Source organism: Aulonocara sp. 'chitande type north' Nkhata Bay, linkage group LG18 (genome assembly GCF_057382095.1).
Source record: "Aulonocara sp. 'chitande type north' Nkhata Bay isolate Kocher_YH1m ecotype deep benthic linkage group LG18, A_spYH_male_GT1.1, whole genome shotgun sequence".
NCBI lineage: Eukaryota > Metazoa > Chordata > Actinopteri > Cichliformes > Cichlidae > Aulonocara > Aulonocara sp. 'chitande type north' Nkhata Bay.
The window spans coordinates 14,596,469-14,618,675 of NC_141361.1; the positions used below are offsets into that span (position 1 = coordinate 14,596,469).

General features: G+C 40.6%; 1 protein-coding gene across 1 annotated transcript in view; it reads left to right on the plus strand.

Moving 5' to 3' along the window:
• The window catches only part of LOC147308198 (macrophage mannose receptor 1-like), a 31,371-nt gene that overhangs the window by 3,164 nt on the left and 6,000 nt on the right, over positions 1-22,207 (plus strand). Inside the window, exons 7-24 of the mRNA XM_086270984.1 lie at positions 7-183; positions 459-613; positions 1,474-1,587; positions 2,006-2,121; positions 2,257-2,405; positions 2,494-2,693; positions 3,533-3,651; positions 3,834-3,906; positions 3,984-4,137; positions 4,462-4,500; positions 4,746-4,909; positions 5,027-5,091; positions 6,242-6,342; positions 6,478-6,620; positions 6,765-6,870; positions 16,451-16,575; positions 16,741-16,788; positions 16,975-17,010. Coding sequence (XP_086127110.1) covers positions 7-183; positions 459-613; positions 1,474-1,587; positions 2,006-2,121; positions 2,257-2,405; positions 2,494-2,693; positions 3,533-3,651; positions 3,834-3,906; positions 3,984-4,137; positions 4,462-4,500; positions 4,746-4,909; positions 5,027-5,091; positions 6,242-6,342; positions 6,478-6,620; positions 6,765-6,870; positions 16,451-16,575; positions 16,741-16,788; positions 16,975-17,010 — 2,084 coding nt within the window. The remainder of the gene's footprint in view (positions 1-6; positions 184-458; positions 614-1,473; positions 1,588-2,005; positions 2,122-2,256; positions 2,406-2,493; positions 2,694-3,532; positions 3,652-3,833; positions 3,907-3,983; positions 4,138-4,461; positions 4,501-4,745; positions 4,910-5,026; positions 5,092-6,241; positions 6,343-6,477; positions 6,621-6,764; positions 6,871-16,450; positions 16,576-16,740; positions 16,789-16,974; positions 17,011-22,207) is intronic.

Genomic DNA, 22,207 nt, shown 5'->3' on the forward strand with positions numbered 1-22,207 from the left:
GATCAGCTGGGACAGGTTTTTGTTCAAAACCCTGGATACACTACAATGGCCACTGCTTCCACAGGAATCAGGCTCAGAAAACATGGTCTGAGGCTCAGGTAGCTTGCCACCAGGATGGAGGAGACTTAGTGAGCATCCACAGTGTGGAGGACCAAAGCTTCATCATCTCTCAGCTTGGATATAGTATGTATGGATATTTATTTAAAAAAGGATCATTGTTAAGGAACAAATAATTAAAACAAAAAATCCCTGTAAATCCTCAGGTGCTGGTCTCTATTCCTTGAATCAATATTTTGACATCAGAAAAATATAAAGACCATTGAGGTTATTCAAAAGATTTACAACCATGAATAAAAACAAGCAAACTGTATGGAACATGTTTTCTAACATGCATGTAATCCAATTGTAGATTTGGAAAAATACAAAAATGTCCTTTTGTTTTTAACCAACGTCTGCAGCATCCACTGATCAGCTTTGGATTGGAATGAATGACAGGAAGACAGAGGGGTTATTTGACTGGTCTGACCACTCGACTGTCGCCTTCACCAGCTGGGAGTTTGGGAAACCAGCTGTGTCTTCTGAAATAAAAGACTGTGTTCTCATGCGTGGAGAGGTACGCAGCATCATCGAGTGCATACGGTGCACATATTACTTCAATCTACACTCACTGGCCACTTTATTAGGCAGTTTGGCAGCAACTCAGTGCATTTATAGGGAGCCGTTGAAGTTTAAACAGAGCATCAGAATGGAAAACAAAAATGATGATGAATGCTTTCAGCTTTGTCTACTTTGAGAAGACAACAGTAACTCAAATATTCAATAACCAATACAATACAACCTGAGGCTGTAGAGCATTTCCGAACACTAGGGATGGAAATAGATAATAATTTTGTGATTCAGATTCCATTATCAATATTACTCATTGATTCGATTACTTGTCGATTCTCTTATCAATTCTTTTCGGGTTCTCATTGGCTCTGCTTTGAGAGTCACCACCATTGCTGAGCAGTATATCAAAAACATTATAGTCATGCAAATTAAGTGCACACTGTGTGGTCAGATGTTTGTGCATGTTGGAGTTATTTCCCTTCTTTGTTCTGATCAGTGTAATCATCTTCTCATTACTTTTGTTACCTGTTGAAGCTCAGATTCTGCCTGCCGGATTGGGGTCAATCTGCTTTCTGTGCAGGTGTTTGCTAAGAGCGTGAGTTGTGTCAGGAGCGTTATACATTTTTTTCTGTCCCGGATGCAGTTTGCACTTTATCAGCGCGCTCTCTTTTGTGCAATAAATATAACAGTCCATAAGCACACTGTAGACTGTACCACTGTCTTTGTCTTCCAACATACTATACTGAACACACAATGCACAGCATATACAATAAATATTTACATTAACATATGACATTAAATTTGTAAAGTTTAAAAAATACCAATACCAGTACTTCCAGATCTACTTATGGTACTTTGTTACAGAATGGAAACTGGGCAGATCTTGTATGCGAGGAGCAACATGGCTTTATTTGTAAGAAGATGAGTGCCTTAAGACCATCTGGAGAGGAAGTGGAGCAAAACACAGGCTGCAAAAATGTGGGTATAATTATGAATTTGTTTAAAAAATAAACCATAAGAATTGTGAAGTTATTAGGTTGGGGTTGAGGTTGCATGAAATAATGATTATTTAATTAAATGAATATTGTTTTCTGCAAAATTTAAAGCTAAAGAATAATTTCGTACAATGAGACAATTAGGTGAAAGTTAGTGGACTGGGTTGCTTGAGCATGTTGACAGTCATTTTTAACATGATCGATGTTTGACAAATACTGTTGAACCTGTTCACTCATTTCAAGCTCCATATTATTACTCGTGGGAGCCCCACACAGCTGCTGGGTCATAATAAGAACTGACCATAACTGAGCTTTAAAAAAAAATCTCCTTTTCCTTGTCATTGTTAAAAATCTGAATCATTTACAGTGTTTCTTCATGATCTTCTTTTCCATCAAACCAGGGGTGGAGGAGACACGGCTCATACTGCTACTTTATAGGAATACAGACTAAAACATTTGATGAAGCTAAAGATGACTGTAAAGGTTCCCTTTCTTACTTAGCTGATGTTTCAAATGGGTAAGATTTGTTTTACATGTCTTTATTCCATATGTTTTGAGTGCACAAAACAAAATGTGAACGAAAAACAAACATAAATAATCACATCAACTTTTGAAGCTTTTTAAACGGCTGTACTCTTGAAATTATTTTCAGGGTGGATAATGCATTTCTTGTAAGCTTGGTGGGGATGCGACCAGAGAAACACTTTTGGCTGGGGCTTTCAAACCAGAAAAATACTGAAGAATTTGTATGGACCAACACAGACTCAGTGAGATTCACACACTGGAATGCTGAAATGCCAGGTATGGTGACACATTTAACTCCGTCAGTAAGACATTGCAGAACATAGCCTCACAACTAAATTTTTTATTATTTCTCTGACAATGAAAGGGAACAGACAGGGTTGTGTTGCGATGAAAACTGGGATTTTTTCTGGCCTCTGGGATGTGGTGCCCTGCACAAATAAGGAGAAATACATCTGTAAGCACCTAGCCGAGGGGGCAGTTTTAACCCCTCCACCACCCACTCTTTTCCCTCCTGAGTGTGCATCTGGCTGGACTCGCCTGGGGTTTAGTAACCGGTGTTTTAAGGTACAATCTCAAGGAAAAACTTAATTTGATCAGGTTGTCCTAACTCATACTAAAGACAAGATCATATACTTATATATGAAGGGTCATCAAAAAGTTCCCAGTATAGATCAATAAAAGTGATTTAAATGTGCTAAATCTTCCTTTTAAACCAGCTTCTATTTTCACATCACTTCATTGCAGTCCTGTGATCTTCCTTTGTGCTTGTAACTCTGCAGTGCAGTTGTGATACTCAAATTAATTTTACATTTTGCGAAGTGGACAATGTTCCAGCGAGGTAAAATTGGGAATGTTTCAAGTTGGCAAGCAAAGATTATGCTGGTACGGCCAAAGTGCCACTGTGTTTTTCAGTGCTCGCTATAGTAGTGTACGCTAGCATGCTAGCATACACCATGTTTCAGGCTACAGTTCAGGTAATTCTGGTCTTGCTCTTCACACGGCAGTCTGTCATTGTGGTTGGAAACTGTTCAGCTAAAACCTGCAGAAAACTGCTCAGTCATAGCAGCAGACCCAGCTCCCATCAGCTGTGTTGATCCTTTTTGTAAGACATTTGCACCAATTTAAAACAGAAGTTGTTTTTTGCTGTTTGTGCAAGTTTAAGGTCTATGTTGAAACTGCAGAGAGCACAGTGTGTATGATCAGAACAGCACTTCCAGAAAACAATTTAAAAACAGCAGCCTGACAAAAATTTAATTGGGTAATATTTTTTAATGTTTAAGTCCAGTAACCTTTTGATCACCCCACGTGAATACAACATCTTAGCCTTTGCACAGTATATAAAAGTTGTGTGACCTTGACATTACCAAATCACACTGAGCATCTTTATGCCGGTTGGTGTTAAGTTGTTTGATAGGTATTCTATACAAAAGAAGACCTGGTTTGAAGCCAAAGATTACTGCAGGGCTATCGGAGGAGACCTGCTCAGCATCCACAGTTCTGTTGAGCTTCAGTCCGTACCTAGGTACAGTATAAAAGAAAATAGAACTAGTTGTTATAATAATAATAATAATAATAATAATAATAATAATAATAATAATAATAATAATAATTGCTAGCAAGTTCTTCCACAGATAACTAATGAGTTGGAAAATGTCTAACAATTATTTTTTAAGTTTATATCAATAATGTAAATTTCTATTACAGATTACAAGCAGCTTGGATTGGACTTAGTGCCCCAGATCCTGACACAGGTTATGTATGGAGCGACGGAACTCCAGTAAGTTGTTCATTTTTATGCATTATTCAGAAGATGCAATTAAATAACTTTTTTTCATTGTTTCCTTCTTTTTAAAGCTAAATTTCCAACAATGGAAGATTGGAGAGCCAAACAATAAAAATAATGTTGAGTCTTGTGTGGAAATGAAACCAGAGCGCATATTCAGAAGACAATCTTGGAGTGACATACACTGTGAGAAATACAGCGAATGGCTGTGCCAGATCCGTGCAGGTGAAATTGCTAACCAAACACATTTGTGCATTTGTTGAAGGTGAACTCAGTGAGAGTAACTTTCACACAATGTCTTCCTAAGATTTATTGTCCTCAGATTTTGGAGTAAACATCAAACTATTGATAAAATCTTTATTTGGGAGCTGATTTTGTGTACAGATTGGTTTGTTCCTATATGCACAATTTCTTGGTTTAGTACCCATGTTCTTGAACACTAGGATGCACAGTCATATTTCTTAACATATTCTCTGCTTAGAGCTGTGTTGCAGAACCTCGAATTCTCTGTCCAGTGCACTGTTTTTAAATGATTTTATAACAATACAGGAATGACCCCAAATCCGCCTCCAGACCCCGTCACTCCAAGTAAGTCTGGCATTTTTTTCATCAAACCTGAAGAAAATCACCTTTATCTCCATTTTTTTTGTTCTTCTAAGCACAATAAAGCTTACGATTGTGGGTTAACTTTTTAAAACCTATAGCTGATCTGTTGTTCAGTCCACTAAATTTTCAACCACACAACCACTATGTCTTCCTAAAAAAACAACAAATCAAAAAAACAACAGTTATAGTGAATATAATCCATATTGCAAGTTTTGATCTATTTCCAGGCTATAATAAAACATCAGATGGGTGGTTTGAATGGAACAGGAATCAGTATTATATTAACAGAAATCAGATGGGCATGGAAGATGCTCGTCGGTACTGTCAGCAGAGGCATAGTGACTTGGTAACTATCAGCAGTGAAGCTGAAAGGGTCTTTCTATGGAAACTGGTGAGCAGCAACATACTGTACTACACTACTAGCATCCATTTCCACAGAATTTAAGTTCAGGTCATGCTACAAGTTAAATATTTCTGATTCAGCCTCCTTTCTACATATCTGGGCTAGATACAAGACACAGGTCATCACCCTTACTGGATTGGCCTCATTGTAGATCTTGATGGAACATTTGCGTGAGTATAAAACAAATAATGTTTCTAAGTAAATTCCAAAAAGTTGATTCTGTTCATCTGTACAGAGCGTTTTCAGTGGGAGAAATGTCCAAGTGGCTTCTTCAGTCTCAGCTGACTGCAGGTTTCACCAACCTCATAAACAGTACATTTGCATAATGACTGAAAGCAGCACTACTTAATGAACAATGGGCTAGCCCCACCCAATCATGTAGGGTGAGGCTAGGTTTCACAATGAACTCACCCGAAACCCTGGCTGATTGTGACCTACACCCGTTTTCACACCTCGGCTCATGTGATTAGAGGATCATCAGGGGATCCTTTTGTCCCTCTTTGGTGGGTTACTCCCACAGAGTTTAAATCTGGGACTCTCCACAAAAAGCTTCTCGGCTGAGAGGTGAAATGTCTTCAAGAAACTTAAAGAAGTCCAGACGCTTTTCTTTCCAAGCTCCTTAGACTGCCTTGAACATTAATATGCAAATTCTCATTCTAAGTAAATTACATAAAAATGTAAAAAGAGAAAGAAACTTAACAAAAATAGTTGACATATAGCCGATATTACCTGTTGAACACTGTGTTGTGTTATTTGCAATTTGAAAATTAGGCATCAGAATCTGTGAGATGTCGGTCAGGGTTTTGTCACTATCCAACCAAAATTTACTGAACCAGCAGCAAAAAAAGTTCGAAACTACGCTTCACATTTGATAAACATCATCGTTAATTCTCTCTTACTTTTGCTGTTTTTCTTTCCCCATGATAAAATCACACAACCACATCCCAAAGTGTTCTATTGGACTGAGAGCTGGTGACAGCGGAGGCCATTTGAGTACAGTGAACTCACTTTCAAGTTCGAGAAACCAGCTTGAGATGATTTGAGCTTTGTGACATGGCTCATTATCCTGATGGAGGCAGGCATTACATGATGGGAATACTGATTCATGATGTGGAAACTCTTTTTTACTTTTAGGAGTACACTTAAAACTAAACTAGAAGTTTCCTTTTTTGATAAATCCTATAGTTTAGACTAGTCATCCTAATGAGAAGTGATTTGGCACTATTTAAAGATTTTTGAATTGAATTGAATTGTTCCTAACACACAGTGAGTGTAGAAGGTATGCACATTTATGTTTTTGAAAATTTGTGTTTCAAAAAGCTGGATGGATGATTCTCCAGTCGTCTTTCAAGCGTGGAGTGAAAATCAACCCAACTTCCAGAACAATGACGAGAACTGTGTGGCTATTACTCCCTCTAGGGGTGAGTAAGCTGATACATTTTCACTAGCTTTCATCCAAATATTAACATGAGTATAAAACACCAATGAAGTCCATTATCTACATATTTATTCTTTCAATTACAAAAAAATATTTTATATTTGGAATCGGCTCACAGGGTTCTGGCATGATTATAACTGTGGATTTCAGCTTTCTTTCATTTGTAAACGCAATAGCTCAATGCCCGAGCACATTTCAGTGGTACCAACTGTTCTTCCAAAGGGTGGCTGCCCACAGGACTGGAAAAAATTTAATTCAAAGGTCAGAGTCGCTCCTAAATATTGTCTCCTAAAGAAATGTGATGTAACTCATGAGTGCGTTATAACACTGCATTTTAAAAACTACAGTTATGCATAAGAATGAGCAAATCTGAAGTATCACAAGCTGATCATTTTTCAACTACAGTGTTACAGCATCATTAGCAGGGAATTAGAGACGTGGGAAGGAGCAAGAACACAATGCAAAAACAAAGGAGGAAATCTGGCCTCTATTCTCTCAAAGCATGTACAAGGTTTGTCCTTTTTATATTATACATTCTCTTTTATAACAAAGGAGTCAAAAAGTCTGAACCCATTCATTATTTGTGTTTTTATGCTCTGTCATACTAATAGAAAGATGTATTTTATGTTACCAGGAAAAATATGTAGTGGACACATGAAAGTGTGTCCATAAAGTCTGGCATCTTTTCCTCTGATCCCCTCAGTTTTTTGGTTGCTTTTCTTTATCGCATACATTTTCCCTGCAGACATGCTGATGGGTTTCCCAATCATGCTTCATTAAGAAACATAGTTATGCTTTTGTGTGATGTGCATGTAGTAACCTGTGATGTAAACTGTCTAGATGTGTGTAGGACAAGAGACTATTTTATTGCATAAAATAGTGCTGATCACGTCAGCTTATTGCGCTGCTGGATACACTTGGCCAGACAAGGAAAAATAATTTACTGACTCCAGTTTGTTGGTCTGGTGAGCCACCTGTCACCTGACTCACAGAGACTTTCCTCCACCCTGTCCTCATTCACAAAGTGCTTTCTAAGCCTGAACATTACAGCTAACAGGTGGATTTTCCTGCTTCAGTCCAGCTAGCCAAACAGCATACAGCCTTTCACTGCTAACAAAATGGAGAGTAAAAGTGGACAGTATATCCTCAGTCTCTTAACATAAAACTCCTTGTTGCAGTTGCAGCCAGGGACAGCACAAAAGTGATCCCCTTAAACTGATTTTTAGTTTTATTTTCTCTTGAATTACTGGTTCTGTTACTAGTTAGCTAACATAAACTAATTTAAGTCTATTGACCACAACCAACCAACCAACCAAACTGGTCATGTAACATTCCATACTGTCAGAAGATGGCAGTAAACGTGTTTTTAAAGTTTAATTTTAAGCACTTATTTCTTAAATCCAGCTACACAGGCAGTGTTACATCTATGTAAGTTTTTGAGAGCAGGGCTCCATAATGTAAAACCATAAATGTAAATGATGACACACAGTGCTCAACAGTGCCCTGTCCTACCATTTTCTTAATTTAAACTGCTAACATGATGTTAAAGATATTCTATTATCAAAGTACTCAGATGCAATGAAATATCACTCAGACACTTAGAGCAGTTTTAAACGTGCACGGGTGAGAGACTCAGGGAGAGACTCACACACCTCCTTGGTGCAGTCTGGCTTTATTTATACACATCATGAAGCATACAAAAAAGGGAATATCATCCTTATCTTGTCAAGAAAACAGGTGTGGTTTATCAAAAAACTTCGTGTTCTCTACAAGGTTGTTTCTTACTCGTGGGTGGCGGTTTCCTGCTAGTGTGAAGGCAAACAGTGACAATGTGAAGGCAAAGACTGATAATGTGAAGGCAAGCAGTTTCCGTTATAAAGTAGGGAGCCAGCAATTAAAATATGCAGCTGGTTGAGTACAGAACAGAAATATAAACACTCTTAGCTGATTATTATATGAATAATAAAACCTTTAAAAGCAAAAATACTCTGACATTCCCTCCTGTTGTTTAGATTTCTCACATGACAGTACTGTTATTTTTGTCAGTTCATAACCTCTTGTCTAAACATTTTCGGTTTGAACGTCATAAAACAGTCCTGTGTTCAATTAAACTAAACATTACTGTATGGATCATCTTTCAAAATTTCTTCCATTTGAGACATCATCACATAAGCATTGATAGAAGTTGTCACCATGTTTGATACCATTTTCTTCAGACAGGGTACTACACATGTTGTGAAAACACATAACAGTAAAAGCAAACATGCTATTCCAACAAGTCCTTTAATCAGAAGGGACTTCCATGAACCACCTAGTAACCATGTCAACCAATCATCAGTGCTTGTGACATAGTCTTGTTGTTCAGCATCTTCAATCTTTCTCAAGGTGTTCAAAGCGTCGGTCATGTTTTGTGAGTGTATGTTGTCTGGGATGTATGTACAACATGTAGTGTCAAACAATACACACAAACCTCCTTTTTCAGCTAGAATCATGTCTAGTGCGACTCTGTGTTGCATCACTACAATGCGTATTGCGTCGAGTTCTTCATTTTGCGCTTTGTTGATTTTCATTGAAGCATTTAGGAACAGTCCAAATCGATAGTCAAGTGTCTCGATCCTCAGCATGTTTTTCCCAACTCCTACCCAAGGGAACAAGGAGTGGAGGACTTTCTGACCATCAGTCCATAGTTTGAAGTTTTTGGGCACATCTGATCCATAGATTGAGTCATGTGGCATTACTTCAGTGACTTCAGCAACTTCACGTTTTGCTCTTGACGTGTGTGTCTCTGCTGTGATCTTGAAGGTGTGGTCTGAAATTAGTACTGGTGCACACAGACCGGTGGAGTTCGGTGGGAGCATGAAGTAGGTTTTAGGCCCGCAGGCCCAAGCGGTTCCCTGGACCCAGAAAGTTCAATCTTTGAAGGTGTGTATTCCTTTGGATTGGGTCAGGTCACGTAGATGCGAATTATCATGTGTCCATCTTTTTTGCAGGTGGTGTTGTTTATTTCCTCTCATCTGGGTGAGTGTTAGTAGGCTCACTAGGAGCGCAATGCTGGCCACTAGGAGGACAAGTGTCTTCATGATGACCAGGCACACCTAGACTTCTGGTGAGTAGACTATTGGCGAGAAGTAAAAAAGGGCGGGATATACCCAATCAGCCCTTCCCTTCACCAATAGATCACCTAGAAGCCAGGGGAGCCGGCGTCTAAGCGTCTGGATTGTCACTCACTTTTTTACAGTGGCTGTGGTGGATCCAAGATGGTCTTTCTGCTATTTTGCAGGCGGTGGGTGTGGTAAGTAGGACTTGGTATGGGCCCTCCCACCTTGGTGAACTCCAATTCTTTCTCTGGAGTACTTTGATCAGGATCCAATCACCTGGTTGTAACCTGCAAGACACTGGAGAGAAATCACTCGGCAGTTGGTTGTTTAACACAATCTCTTTATTTTCAAACAGTTTAGTCATCCATTCTGCTAGGGTAGTTTCCCTTATTGATTTATTAATAGGTTCACTGGTAATTGGCAATGGAAACGCTCTCCCGTGGATGATTTCAAAAGGTGTAAGTTTCTGAGAACCTTGTGTTATTCTCATCCACATCTTTACTAGGCCTAGACATTCAGGCCATGGTCTTCCTGTTTCTTCCATGCATTTTCTTAATCTCTGTTTTATTGTGCCGTTAGTTCTTTCCACTAATCCTGCGCTTTGTGGGTGATATGCACAGTGATGTTTGATGCTAAATCCTAGAGCTTCAGAGACTTTGCTGATGATGTCATTAACAAAATGTGTTCCATTGTCTGACCTTATCAGACTGGGAATGCCATATGTGGGGATGAAGTGATTGCATAAACACTTTGCCACTGATATTGCATCTGCTCTTTTGACTGGATAGATTTCTGGCCATTTTGAAAATACATCTATAATTACTAGAGCATATCTTGATGCTTGGCATTCGTTAAGTTCAATAAAATCCATGTGGATTGTATGGAAAGGGTGAGGTGGTGTGGGGAAATGACCTCTTTGTGGTCGGAGGTTCCCCTGTACATTATGTCTTTGGCAAATCATACATGTTCTGATGAATTCCTTTGCTGAATTTTCAAAATTTTGAGTGTAGAAGTGTTTAGAGAGGACATTCATCATTCCACCCGTTGACAAATGCGTTAAGCCATGTGTCACTAATGCTGCTGTCTTGTGTAGAGATTTTGGCAGTATTGGTTTGCCATTACAGGTCATTAGGTCATTTTCTAGCTGTGCTCCACACCTTAACCATTTTTTCTGTTCTGTGATGGATGCAGCTTTCTGTTCATCTTTAAGTACATCAAGTGGTATTAACGTTGATGTTTCAGATATTAAAGTTTGTATATGTTGTTGTGCTGCCTTTTTTGCGGCTTGGTCTGCAAAGTTATTGCCTTTAGTAATTTCTGAGTTATCTTTTTGGTGTGCGGCACATTTGCACAATGCTAATTTTTTCGGCAGTGTTATCACTTCTAGCAGTTCTTTTAAAAGGTGTGCATGCTGTACTGGATTACCAGTAGAAGTGACCATGCCTCTGTTCTGCCAAATCTTTGCGAAATGATGTACTGCTGCAAAGACATACTGACTGTCTGTGTGTATGTTTATGCTTTTTCCTTCATTCAGCTTACATGCTCTCACAACAGCTGTAAGTTCTGCACTTTGTGCAGAGTTAGAGGAAGTCAAAGGTCTTGCTTCCAGAACTGTGTCTACTGTGGTTACTGCATAACCAACGCAGTTGCGACCTAAGCTATTTTTAGAAGCTGATCCATCTACAAAAATGTCAGTGAAAGTTGACTGTGGTGTGCTATATATATCGGCTCGTGGTTTTGTTTCTTCATCTAGCTTTTCCATACAGCAGTGTTTTTCACCATCTTCTGATGTGGGGAGAAGTGTGCTGGGATTTAGCTGACCACACTTCTCGATTGTAATGTGTGACTGTGATAACAAGATGCCTACGTATGAGAGCTGTCTTGCATGTGTGAGATAAGACAAGTTCGCCTGCAGTAAGATGGAGGTTACAGCGTGGGGAATTTTGACGATCAATGTGTGTCCTAAGACGATGTCAGCGGATTTCTTAACTGCCTCTGCTGCAGCTGCGCATGCCTGCACGCACGAGGGCAGTCCTGAGGCCACTGAATCTAGCTTACACGAATAAAATGCAAGAGGGCGTTGCTTTTCCCCAAAGGCTTGTGTTAGAACGGCCTTCATGTAGCCTGCACCTCCGTCTACATGCAAGTAAAAAGGTTTTTCATAGTCTGGCAATGCCAAAACTGTGCGCGTCTGCAGTGCAAGTTTTAGATCATTAAATGCTTTTTCTGCTTCTGGTGTCCATTCTATTTTATCTTTCAGTGCTAGATTTTTTCCATAAATTAAGTTTTGCAAAGGTTGAGCTAGCAGAGCATATTCAGGTATCCAGCATCTGCAAAAATTGCAGAGACCTAAATAACTCATCATTTGTTGTTTTGTGAGAGGCTTTGGAGCATTCTGTACTGCTAGTTTTCTGCTGTCTAACAGTGTTCTTCCCTCTCCTGTGAGTTTGTGGCCAAGGTATGTGACCTCTTGGCTCCACAGCTGTAACTTGTGCTGTGATACTTTATGGCCCTGCTGTGCTAAATGTTTCAACACAGTCATGGTGTTTTTTCTGCAGTTGTCTCGTGTATCTCCCGTGACGAGAATGTCATCAACGTACAGAAGAAATTGCCCTGTGGCAGGGAGTGTGCATAGTGACATAGATTTCTTTAATGCCTCTGCATACAGGGTGGGACTGTTCTGAAAACCCTGTGGCAGTCTTGTATAGGTATACTTTTCGTTATCAAAGGTGAAGCCAAACAGATTTTGTGAATCTGGGTGTAATGGCACCGAGAAGAACGCGTTTGACAGATCTATGACTGAGAACCATTGTTCTTTTTGCGTCACTTGATTTAAGATTGTGTGTGGATTTGCTACCACAGGTGGGATTTGTTCTGTTACTTCGTTTATTGCTCTGAGGTCATGCACTAGGCGATATTTTCCTGTGTTTGCTTTTTTCACTGGGAAGATTGGAGTGTTACAGGTTGCTTTAGTTGTTTTCACTAAAATGCCTGCTTTTTCCATATCTGCAATTACTGGCCTGATCCCTGCTTTTGCTTCTGCCGTCAAGGGATATTGTGGTTTAACTGGCCTGTAGGTTGTAGTAGTTTTTACTACAACAGGATCTGCTCCTTTAATTAATCCTACATCTGTCGATCCTGTGGACCATAGTGTTGTGGGCAATTCTTGTAGTTCTGGGTGTAATTCTAATGAGAGTATATGTCAGTTTTCACTATCTTCCTGCACATGCAAATCAGTGCTGTCAGTCATGTATGTGGCTGGGTGGGTAGTGATCACCCACCCTAATGTGTATCTCATGCATCCCGTTCTGCAACCTTGTAGCCATCCTTCATGCGTGTCCTCAGTTTTTTCATATCTGTCTCTTTCAACTTGGGTGAGAATGCGGCCTAAATCTTTCCACTCAGTACTGTCATTGTGTGCTACTGACACATGTGGATTTGGCATCCTATTTACTCGTTGTACTGCCTCAGGCTGCAGCACAGAGCACACTGCATTACCACTTTGGGTGACATATAGGTGCTGTAATGTCAGCATTTGTGGTCCTAGCTTGTGTACTTCTTGGTCATACACAGGATTAGGACCTGGACTCTGTTTGAACCTCAATGTGTTGTGATACTGAGTGTAGTCCTGTCGTGTTGAATGAGTTGGCAGATATCGATTTGCTATGTGTTGTAAAGGCTCTAGTGAGGGCAGGTCTAATGTCCAGTAGTAGTGAGGCTGTCCGAGTCCTTGACACACATTAATCTGATAATCTGCTGGACTTTGTTTCTCGTTTAACATTAGCTTTGCATACATGCCCTCTGGTCCTGGCAATACTCCTATTTCCAGTTTCTCTAGCGCATCTCTCCCTAGAAGATTAACTGGGCAAGATGGGTCATATATGCACTGGTTTTTACAGCTGCGGCCGCTGTCTTCATGAGATAAGAGTAGAGGCTCAGTCAGTGATTTAGTACTGACATGTCCTGATGCTGACTTAACTATCAGAGTATCATTAGAGAATTTCACTTTTGGTGGTTTTTTAATCAGTACAGTTTTACATGCTCCAGTGTCGCAGAGCATCGTCATTGGCTGCCCATTTACGTATATAATTACAGTTGGTTTATGTTCAGAGCCCAAAAGCAATTGCTCTATGTTATACACGTCCGTGTTTTCATTGCTCTCTGCTTCTGTGCTTTTTCCTAGTCATTTGTTATTTCTTTCATCCTCTTCCTCAGTGTCATCCTTTTTTCTATGTCTACACTCGCGAGCAAAATGCCCCTCCTTTCCGCAATTGTAGCAGCTTGTGTCTTTCAGTCTTCTCTCTCCTTTTCGCCCTCCTCCTGCCTTTCCTTTTCCTTTGTAGGGGCCTGGTTTATGTCTTCTGTATTCTCCAGAGAATGCCACCAATCCTGTTGCTGGATCTACAGTAAAGACGCCTCCTTTTTCTTTTTGCTTCTGTATTTTAACTGCGTGTTCAGCATATTGCAGTGCATCTGACAGACTTCCTGTATTTTGTGTGACCCAGTGTTTTTCTACGTGGGCCCTCACTTTTGGGAGGAGGCCGTTCAGAAATGCATTTTTTAGCTGTTGCTGAAATGGTGTTTGTGGCTCCTCCTGGTAATTTAAACCTGAATGTTGTCTGAAAACTGGGCGTAGGCGATCGAGGAAGTCAGAGGCAGTCTCAGCTTCCTTCTGCTTTATCTCGCCTATTTTGCCGTAATCTGCTCTTGGGGCTAGACGGACTCTAATCCTTTCATATAATCCTGCCAACTGAGCCCTTAGAGGCTCAGAGGTGGGGAGCAGGGCTATACCCTGGTCATCTGACCCCGTGAAGTCTCCCTTTACTGTTCCCATTTTTAGACCTAATAAGTCCTGAATTACCTGGAGCATTTCATGGCCATTCAAGTGCCAGTGTGTTCTAATTAACTCAACTGCCTCCCTCCATGGCTCAAAACCTTCATTTAACAGTGGAACGTCCTTTAAAACATTAAATCTGTCAGTTTGGGACCATGCTCTGAAAACATATAGGAAAGGGTTGTTGTCTCTTTCATTATTATCGCCACCCGTTAGTTGGCCATATCTTGGGTTGGGCGTGGCTATCATTGGAAACAGACCTGACGGTCCTGGGGGGTCAATCTGTCCTCCCATATCCCTACCTGACGGGTCTTTCCCTATGTCTTCCTTATGGTGATTTGTTGTCATTAAATTTAATGCCTGTCTTGCTGAATCATATGGGCCTGGCGCGTCAGTGAAGGGGTTTTTTGATACTGGCTGATTAGACGGGCTGGGGGCAGGCACATATGGAGGAGGTGGTTTTGGGTGTTGTGGATCTTTTAGTTCACTACTTTGTTCATTTTTCTTTTTCTCTTCTCGCACCTTTGTGCGTTTATCATTTTCTGCCATCCAGGCTTTAAAATGTTGCCACTCCGTGAGACGTTTGGCTTTCTTTTTAAAGCTTTTTTCATTGTTTAGTTCCGCTTGGAGGGTCTCTTTTAAAGCAGTCACTGCAAAGGGAGTACATTTTCCCTCCCACGCAGGGCAGTTTAGTTTCTTTGGATTTCTCCATCTATTTGCGCTAATTAGTCCGGCGCCTGGACATTTTTTCTCTAGCCACTGCTCGTCAGCAGTGAGTTTTGTTGATTTATTACCCATTATTATTTTTTCCTCTTGTTATTATTATTTATTTATTTATAAATATATTTGCGTTTACACACACATACACACCCGTGGTGCTTTCTCTGGCACGAGGAATGGGAGAGGCTATTGACACGGCCTTCTACTTTCAAGCTAGCCTTGAAAGCGGTGTCAATTTTATGTGATGAAACACAACCTTTTCCCGTTCCACCAGAACTCGAGCAACCAACGGTAAACAATTCGGTGGAGTAGTTCAGCCTCCTTAATGTGCTGTAAAATCAACTTACTCCACCAACAAAACAGTAAAACAACAGATTATACGCGTAATGAGTTTTTTATTCTGGGCAACACTGTGTCTTTCTACATTGCTCCAAGCCCTCTTTCAGGCGAGCTGCTTCGTAACCTCTACGAGTCCTTTTTCAGACGAGAATGTTACTATCCTGTCGTATTTTGACATTAAACTTGCTCCGAGCCCTTTTTCAGGCGAGCTGTAACCTCTACCAGTCCTTTTTCAGACGAGAATGTTACTTAATTAATCTGTCATACATTGACGGGAAACTATTTAATGTACAGACCACAGGTTGCCTCAGTCGTTTTGCGCAAGATGTGAGTGAGTGCTAAATATTCACCTGAGTTATTGTGTGGTTGCTTTGGTTTCCTTCATCAACCCCTGAAGTCGTGGACCTCTTATAAGAACGCTGGCCAGAACCCGAACGTCACGTCTCTGGACTTTATCCTCTGCCTGGAGAGGAGTCGACAGCGTGGGCTTCTCACGACGTCAGGACTTGACGAAGGTCTCCTATTGGAGCATTGAAAAAATATCAATGTCCACTCCGGCTCAGAAGGACCAATTAAATGTTAAAGATATTCTATTATCAAAGTACTCAGATGCAATGAAATATCACTCAGACACTTAGAGCAGTTTTAAACGTGCACGGGTGAGAGACTCAGGGAGAGACTCACACACCTCCTTGGTGCAGTCTGGCTTTATTTATACACATCATGAAGCATACAAAAAAGGGAATATCATCCTTATCTTGTCAAGAAAACAGGTGTGGTTTATCAAAAAACTTCGTGTTCTCTACAAGGTTGTTTCTTACTCGTGGGTGGCGGTTTCCTGCTAGTGTGAAGGCAAACAGTGACAATGTGAAGGCAAAGACTGATAATGTGAAGGCAAGCAGTTTCCGTTATAAAGTAGGGAGCCAGCAATTAAAATATGCAGCTGGTTGAGTACAGAACAGAAATATAAACACTCTTAGCTGATTATTATATGAATAATAAAACCTTTAAAAGCAAAAATACTCTGACACATGAAATTCAAAATAAGTATATATTTGTGACAAACACAAAACAATGTCTGTTTTTTATATTATTTCTAGTGTTTTTGACTTCTAAAATGTTGGACGCGCCTACAACAGACCTCTGGATCGGTTTACATTATTTGCTTGGTTATTCATTTTACTGGACCAATGGACAACCAGTGCGGTACACCAACTGGCGTTCTGTGAGTGGTCATCAGTGTACTTGAAGTTTAACCTTGTCAGTTTTGTTATTCCCCCTACTTTACCACAACAAAAAAATATTAGCATTATAGTCATTTGTATGCATCTGAATTGTATACACTGTATTTCTGTGCATTGTTAAGCATGTTTAACGTACCAGTCTTCAGTTGCAGATGACTGGGCACTGGATGTTTTTTACGGATGATGAGGATGAGGTACTTGATTATTTAACTGGAAGGTGCAATAACACTTAATTTGTTACAACTCACAGAAAGGTCTGGTGTAGTTAATGATTCTAGCACATGATACATTGAGCTTTTTATTTAATTGTCATTATATGTAATATACTTTCTCCTTATATTCAAATATCACTCTAGTTCATATCCTAATTTTCATTGCAGAGAGATCATCGTGGTTATTTCTCAAGAGATGCCAAGGTAACTACTTTTTTTAGCTCCTCCCCTTTGTGAGTGTGGACGCTTCATCTCTTTGCTCTTGAATGCTTTGCTTCTTATATTGATTTTTATTGATTTTTATGCTGATTTTTTCCCTTTTTTCCGTGTGAGCTTACCTGCGATAACTTCTGGACACTTGTAGATCATTAGGACTAGAGTGTTCTTAACAGAAACAGCAACATTTTATGGTTACCTTGTCCTCAGCGCTCCGTGTGTCTGTGGCCTAGACACAGCTGAAGCCTGATTACAGCGTCTGGGCACCGAGCAGCCTCAATAGCCTGGAAAGGTGCTAACCGCTAGGCTAACTAGCAACAAGATGCCTTCCCTCTCCACAGATGACTACCACAGCCTCCTGCAGAAGATTGCAGTACTGGAGACAAAAATTCATCGCTTAGAAGTAAACGTGGAGGTAAATGGACTGTGTGGAAATGAAACAACCTTGCCTTTGATTCAAAACAATGGCGATGAGCAAGCTAGTACACAGCTAAGGAGCACAGATAACATGACCAAGAAAGTAGACTCTGTGCATTATTATAAATCCTCAAGTGATAATCCCCCCTTAGACTGTCTTGGTGCAAAACCAAGACATAAATCATGTCTCCTGGAAGGGGGAGGACGTATCACAGGCAGGGCACAGCGAGCTGAAATCTCTGAAACCGACTGGCCTTCACTTCCTACGAGACAGAGAAGCTCTTCTACCCCTATATACGGGAGGAAACAGGACTGGACAACCGTGAATAGGAAGGTTAACAACAAACCTCCAAAACAACTGAATGTGAAACTGCAGAACAGATTTGCTCCACTATCAAAGGACCCTGGATCTATATCGGACAACCATCCATCTAAAAGCAGCGAAATAAGGTCTGAAAATCTGTTGAAAAGTGAAAGGCCACAGGGAAAGCTAAAGGCTAGGCCTGAAACTCTGATTGTGGGTGACTCTGCCGTAAAGGATGTACAAAGGATGTGCGGTAAGAACACTAAAGTCCTCTGCTTTCCTAACGATATGGTCAACAACCTGAAGGAGAGAATTCTTCAAATTGCAGATGAATATCCAACTGTGACAAACATTGTTCTGCATACAGGGTCAAACGATGTGTCCAAACAACAGTCGGAGGTTCTGAAACGGGACTTTACTGGATTATTAAATACTGTAAACTCTCTGAATGCAGCTGTATTCATCAGTGGACCTGTACCGCCGGTCAGAGGAGGAGACGAGAGATTCAGCAGGTTGTTTACACTGAATAAATGGCTTATATCAGCATGTGCTGACCACTCAGTGCACTTTATCGACAACTTTAATATTTTTTGGGAACGCAGGCATCTGTTCAAAGCAAATGGATTTAATTTTAACAAGTCAGGGGTGAAACTGTTCACCTCCAACTTGTTTTATTCCATACGTCATCCATCTGTGCTTGGTGCCAAGGCTGAGATAAACGAGGAGTTATCTCATAAAGAGGAACAAACAGTACTCCAAGAACAGACAAAGCCCAGCAGAAACCTTGAGGAGGAGCTCCATTTGCCCCCACCCGGGAAGAGCCTCAGAAAGGAGAGACATCCATGGCATCTGAGGAAGAGCCTCAGAAAGGAGAGACATCTAAGGCAAGAAGAGGGGTCCCTATTTGCCTCCAACTCTCTCAACAACACCAACGACCAGGACAAGGGACCACGACCTTCCCCAGTCCCCCAAACCCCTGACAGGCCATCACCCTCCTCCCCCTCCCTTTCTCCCTCCTCCCCACACCTGAAATTCACTGAGGAGATGATGGAGCGGGTCAATGCTGGGCTCAGATCTACCCCCCGTCCCAATCCCTTTTTGTCCCCCATAAACCCCCCACCAGAGCGGCCAAAGGTTCGCCATCGAGCCCCACCCTCAACAGAGCAATCGAAGTCACATTGCCCAGCCTCGCCCCCCTTAGTTCCTCTTCATGCCCTGTCTCCGCAGTCTGATGCGTGATGTGTGAAGGGTCCGGGCTGTGAGGATTATGGCAGTGATGACTTTTCCCAGGAGAAGCTGGGACCCTGTTTACTAGAAGGTTTTAAAATTTCTGTACTTTTAGGTGACAGGAGACATGTGGCCTGGTCAAAACACAGAGAGCTGCACTCTAAAAGATCTTTAAACATAGTAAACATACCTTGTGTGCCACAGACTGCTCCCAAACACGAGGGGACAAGTAATACCTCTAAAACACTTAAGTTGGCTTTATTAAACATTAGATCTCTAGCTGGGAAAACATTTTTAATTAATGATTTAATCACTGAGCACAGCCTTGATTTTATGTTTTTAACTGAAACTTGGTTGGACCAAAGTAACAGTGGAGATGTTCTCATCGAGACGACCCCTCCTAACTACAGTTTTATCAGTGAGGTCAGGGCGAGCAGGAGAGGAGGAGGGGTTGCTGTCTTATTTAATGAATCATTTCAATGTAAGCAGCTATCTCCTGGAAGTTTTCAGTCTTTTGAATATGTGGCTTTACAGCTGAAGGCCCCATCCAAAGTTGTGTTTCTTAATGTTTACAGGCCTCCCAAATACTGCACAGACTTTTTTAATGACCTTAGTGAACTGCTGTCTGTGATCTGTGTTGATTTTGACTGTGTAATTATTGCTGGGGATTTTAACATTCATGTGGACAACCCTCAGGACAAAGGGACTAAAGACCTGAGTAACACTCTGGGCAACTTTGGGCTGACTCAGCATGTAACAGAGGCCACACATAATAGAGGACACACTCTTGACCTACTGATCTCCAAAGGCCTGAGCATTTCAAAGGTTACTGTGTCTGATGTGGGCCTGTCTGATCATTACTGTGTTTTCTTTGAAAGTAAAATCTCAGCCCACACAAATATATCAACAACAGTGATCACAAAACGGTGTATAACTGAACACAGTAGTGCAATTTTTAACCAGGTCTTCCCATTAACACCTGACCTGCCCAGAGGGTCAGTCAATGAGCTCGTCAATAGCTTCAATGCTAACATGTTAAATGTAATGGACACTATTGCTCCCATTAAGGTGAAGGTTATCTCTGGAAGGAAAAAGTCTCCATGGAGAAACTCCACACTGGTGAAAAAAGAAAAAAGAGAGTGTAGGAAAGCTGAGCGCAGATGGAGAAAAACAAACCTCCAGGTTCATTATGACATTTATAAAGAGAAACTTCACAATTATAATTTACAACTGAGGAATGCAAGGAGGTCCTACTTCTCTGACATCATCACTAAAAACAGCCATAATGCTCGGGTCTTATTTTCTACAGTTGACAGGCTAACAAACCCTCCTGTGTCAGTGGCAGCTGAACTTCATTCGACCATGGCCTGCAATGACTTTGCCAAATTCTTCACTGAAAAAATCCAAAAAATTAGACAAGCAATTGGTACATCAACAGCAGATCCAGGATATGTACTGTGTCCACCAAAAAACTGTTTAAACACCATGAAACAGTTTCAACCTATTAACAGCAAAGACCTGGAGGACATCTTAGGTAAACTGAACTCCTCCTCCTGCTGTTTAGATGTCCTGCCAACAAGTTTTTTCAAAAAGGTCTCAAAGACTTTAGAGTCAGACCTGTTACAGATCGTCAACTTTTCTTTATTATCAGGTGTGTTTCCAGAATCACTAAAAACTGCTGTAATCAAACCTATACTGAAAAAGGACAATCTTGACAAGACACAAATGAACAACTACAGGCCGATCTCAAATCTCCCGTTTTTAAGTAAGATCATTGAAAAAGCAGTTTCTCAACAGCTCAGTTACTTCTTAAAACAGAATAATTGCTACGATGCCTTCCAGTCAGGTTTTAGACAGAACCACAGCACTGAAACCGCTCTGACCAAAGTGTTTAATGACATATGTCTGAATACAGACAGTGGAAAAATGTCAGTCCTAGTTTTACTGGATCTCAGTGCAGCATTTGATACAGTTGACCACAACATATTACTCAAACGACTGGAGAACTGGACAGGTCTTTCAGGAACTGTACTAAACTGGTTCAAAACATACTTAGAAAACAGGAAATACTTTGTATCAATAGGTAACTTCACATCTGAGCAGACAAGTATCACATGTGGAGTTCCCCAAGGTTCCATCTTGGGACCCCTTCTGTTTAACATCTACATGCTCCCACTGGCACAGATTATAAACAACAACAAAATAAACTATCACAGCTATGCAGATGACACACAAATATATATCACAATGTCACCAGGAGACCGAGGCCCTGTACAGGCTCTTGGTAAATGCATTGAGGAAATCAATGACTGGTTGTGCCACAATTTTCTCCAGCTAAACAAAAACAAAACTGAGGTAATAGTCTTTGGCGCCAAAGAAAAACGATTACAGGTCACCAGAGAACTTCAATCTATACATCTAAAAACCACAAACCAGGCGAGAAATTTGGGTGTAGTGATGGATGCAGACCTAAACTTAGAAAAACACATTAAGACAATAACAAAGTCAGCTTACTATCACCTCAAGAATATATCAAGGATAAAAGATCTGATGTCTCAACAGGACCTGGAAAAACTAGTCCATGCATTCATCTTTAGTAGGCTTGATTACTGTAACAGCATCTTTACAGGTCTACCTAAAAAATCAGTCAGACAACTACAGCTCATTCAGAACTCTGCTGCTCGAGTCCTCACTAAGACCAAAAAAGTGGACCACATCAGTCCAGCTCTGAGGTCTTTACACTGGCTGCCTGTCCGTCAGAGGATAGACTTTAAAGTTCTGATGCTGGCCTATAAAGCTCTGAATGGTTTAGGACCAAAATACATCAATGACCTCCTGACCCAGTATGAACCATCCAGATCCCTCAGGTCATCTGGATCCGGTCTTTTATCAGTTCCCAGAGTCAGAACCAGACACGGAGAAGCTGCATTCAGCTTTTATGCTCCTTATATCTGGAACAAACTCCCAGAAAGCCTCAGATCAGCTGAAACACTCAGTTTATTTAAATCCAGGTTGAAGACTCACCTGTTCTCAGCTGCATTTGAATAAAACACCAAATCCACACTTTAAGCTTAAATTTCAAAACTTACATTTAACTACTGATTTTATCTACTGTTCTGATTTTATCTGTTTTGATTTTATATACTGTTTTGTTTGTTTGTTTGTTTGTTTGTTTGTTAATTAGTTAGTTAGTTTATTTGCTTGTTTTAATCAATTTTAAATCATGCTTTTTATTTG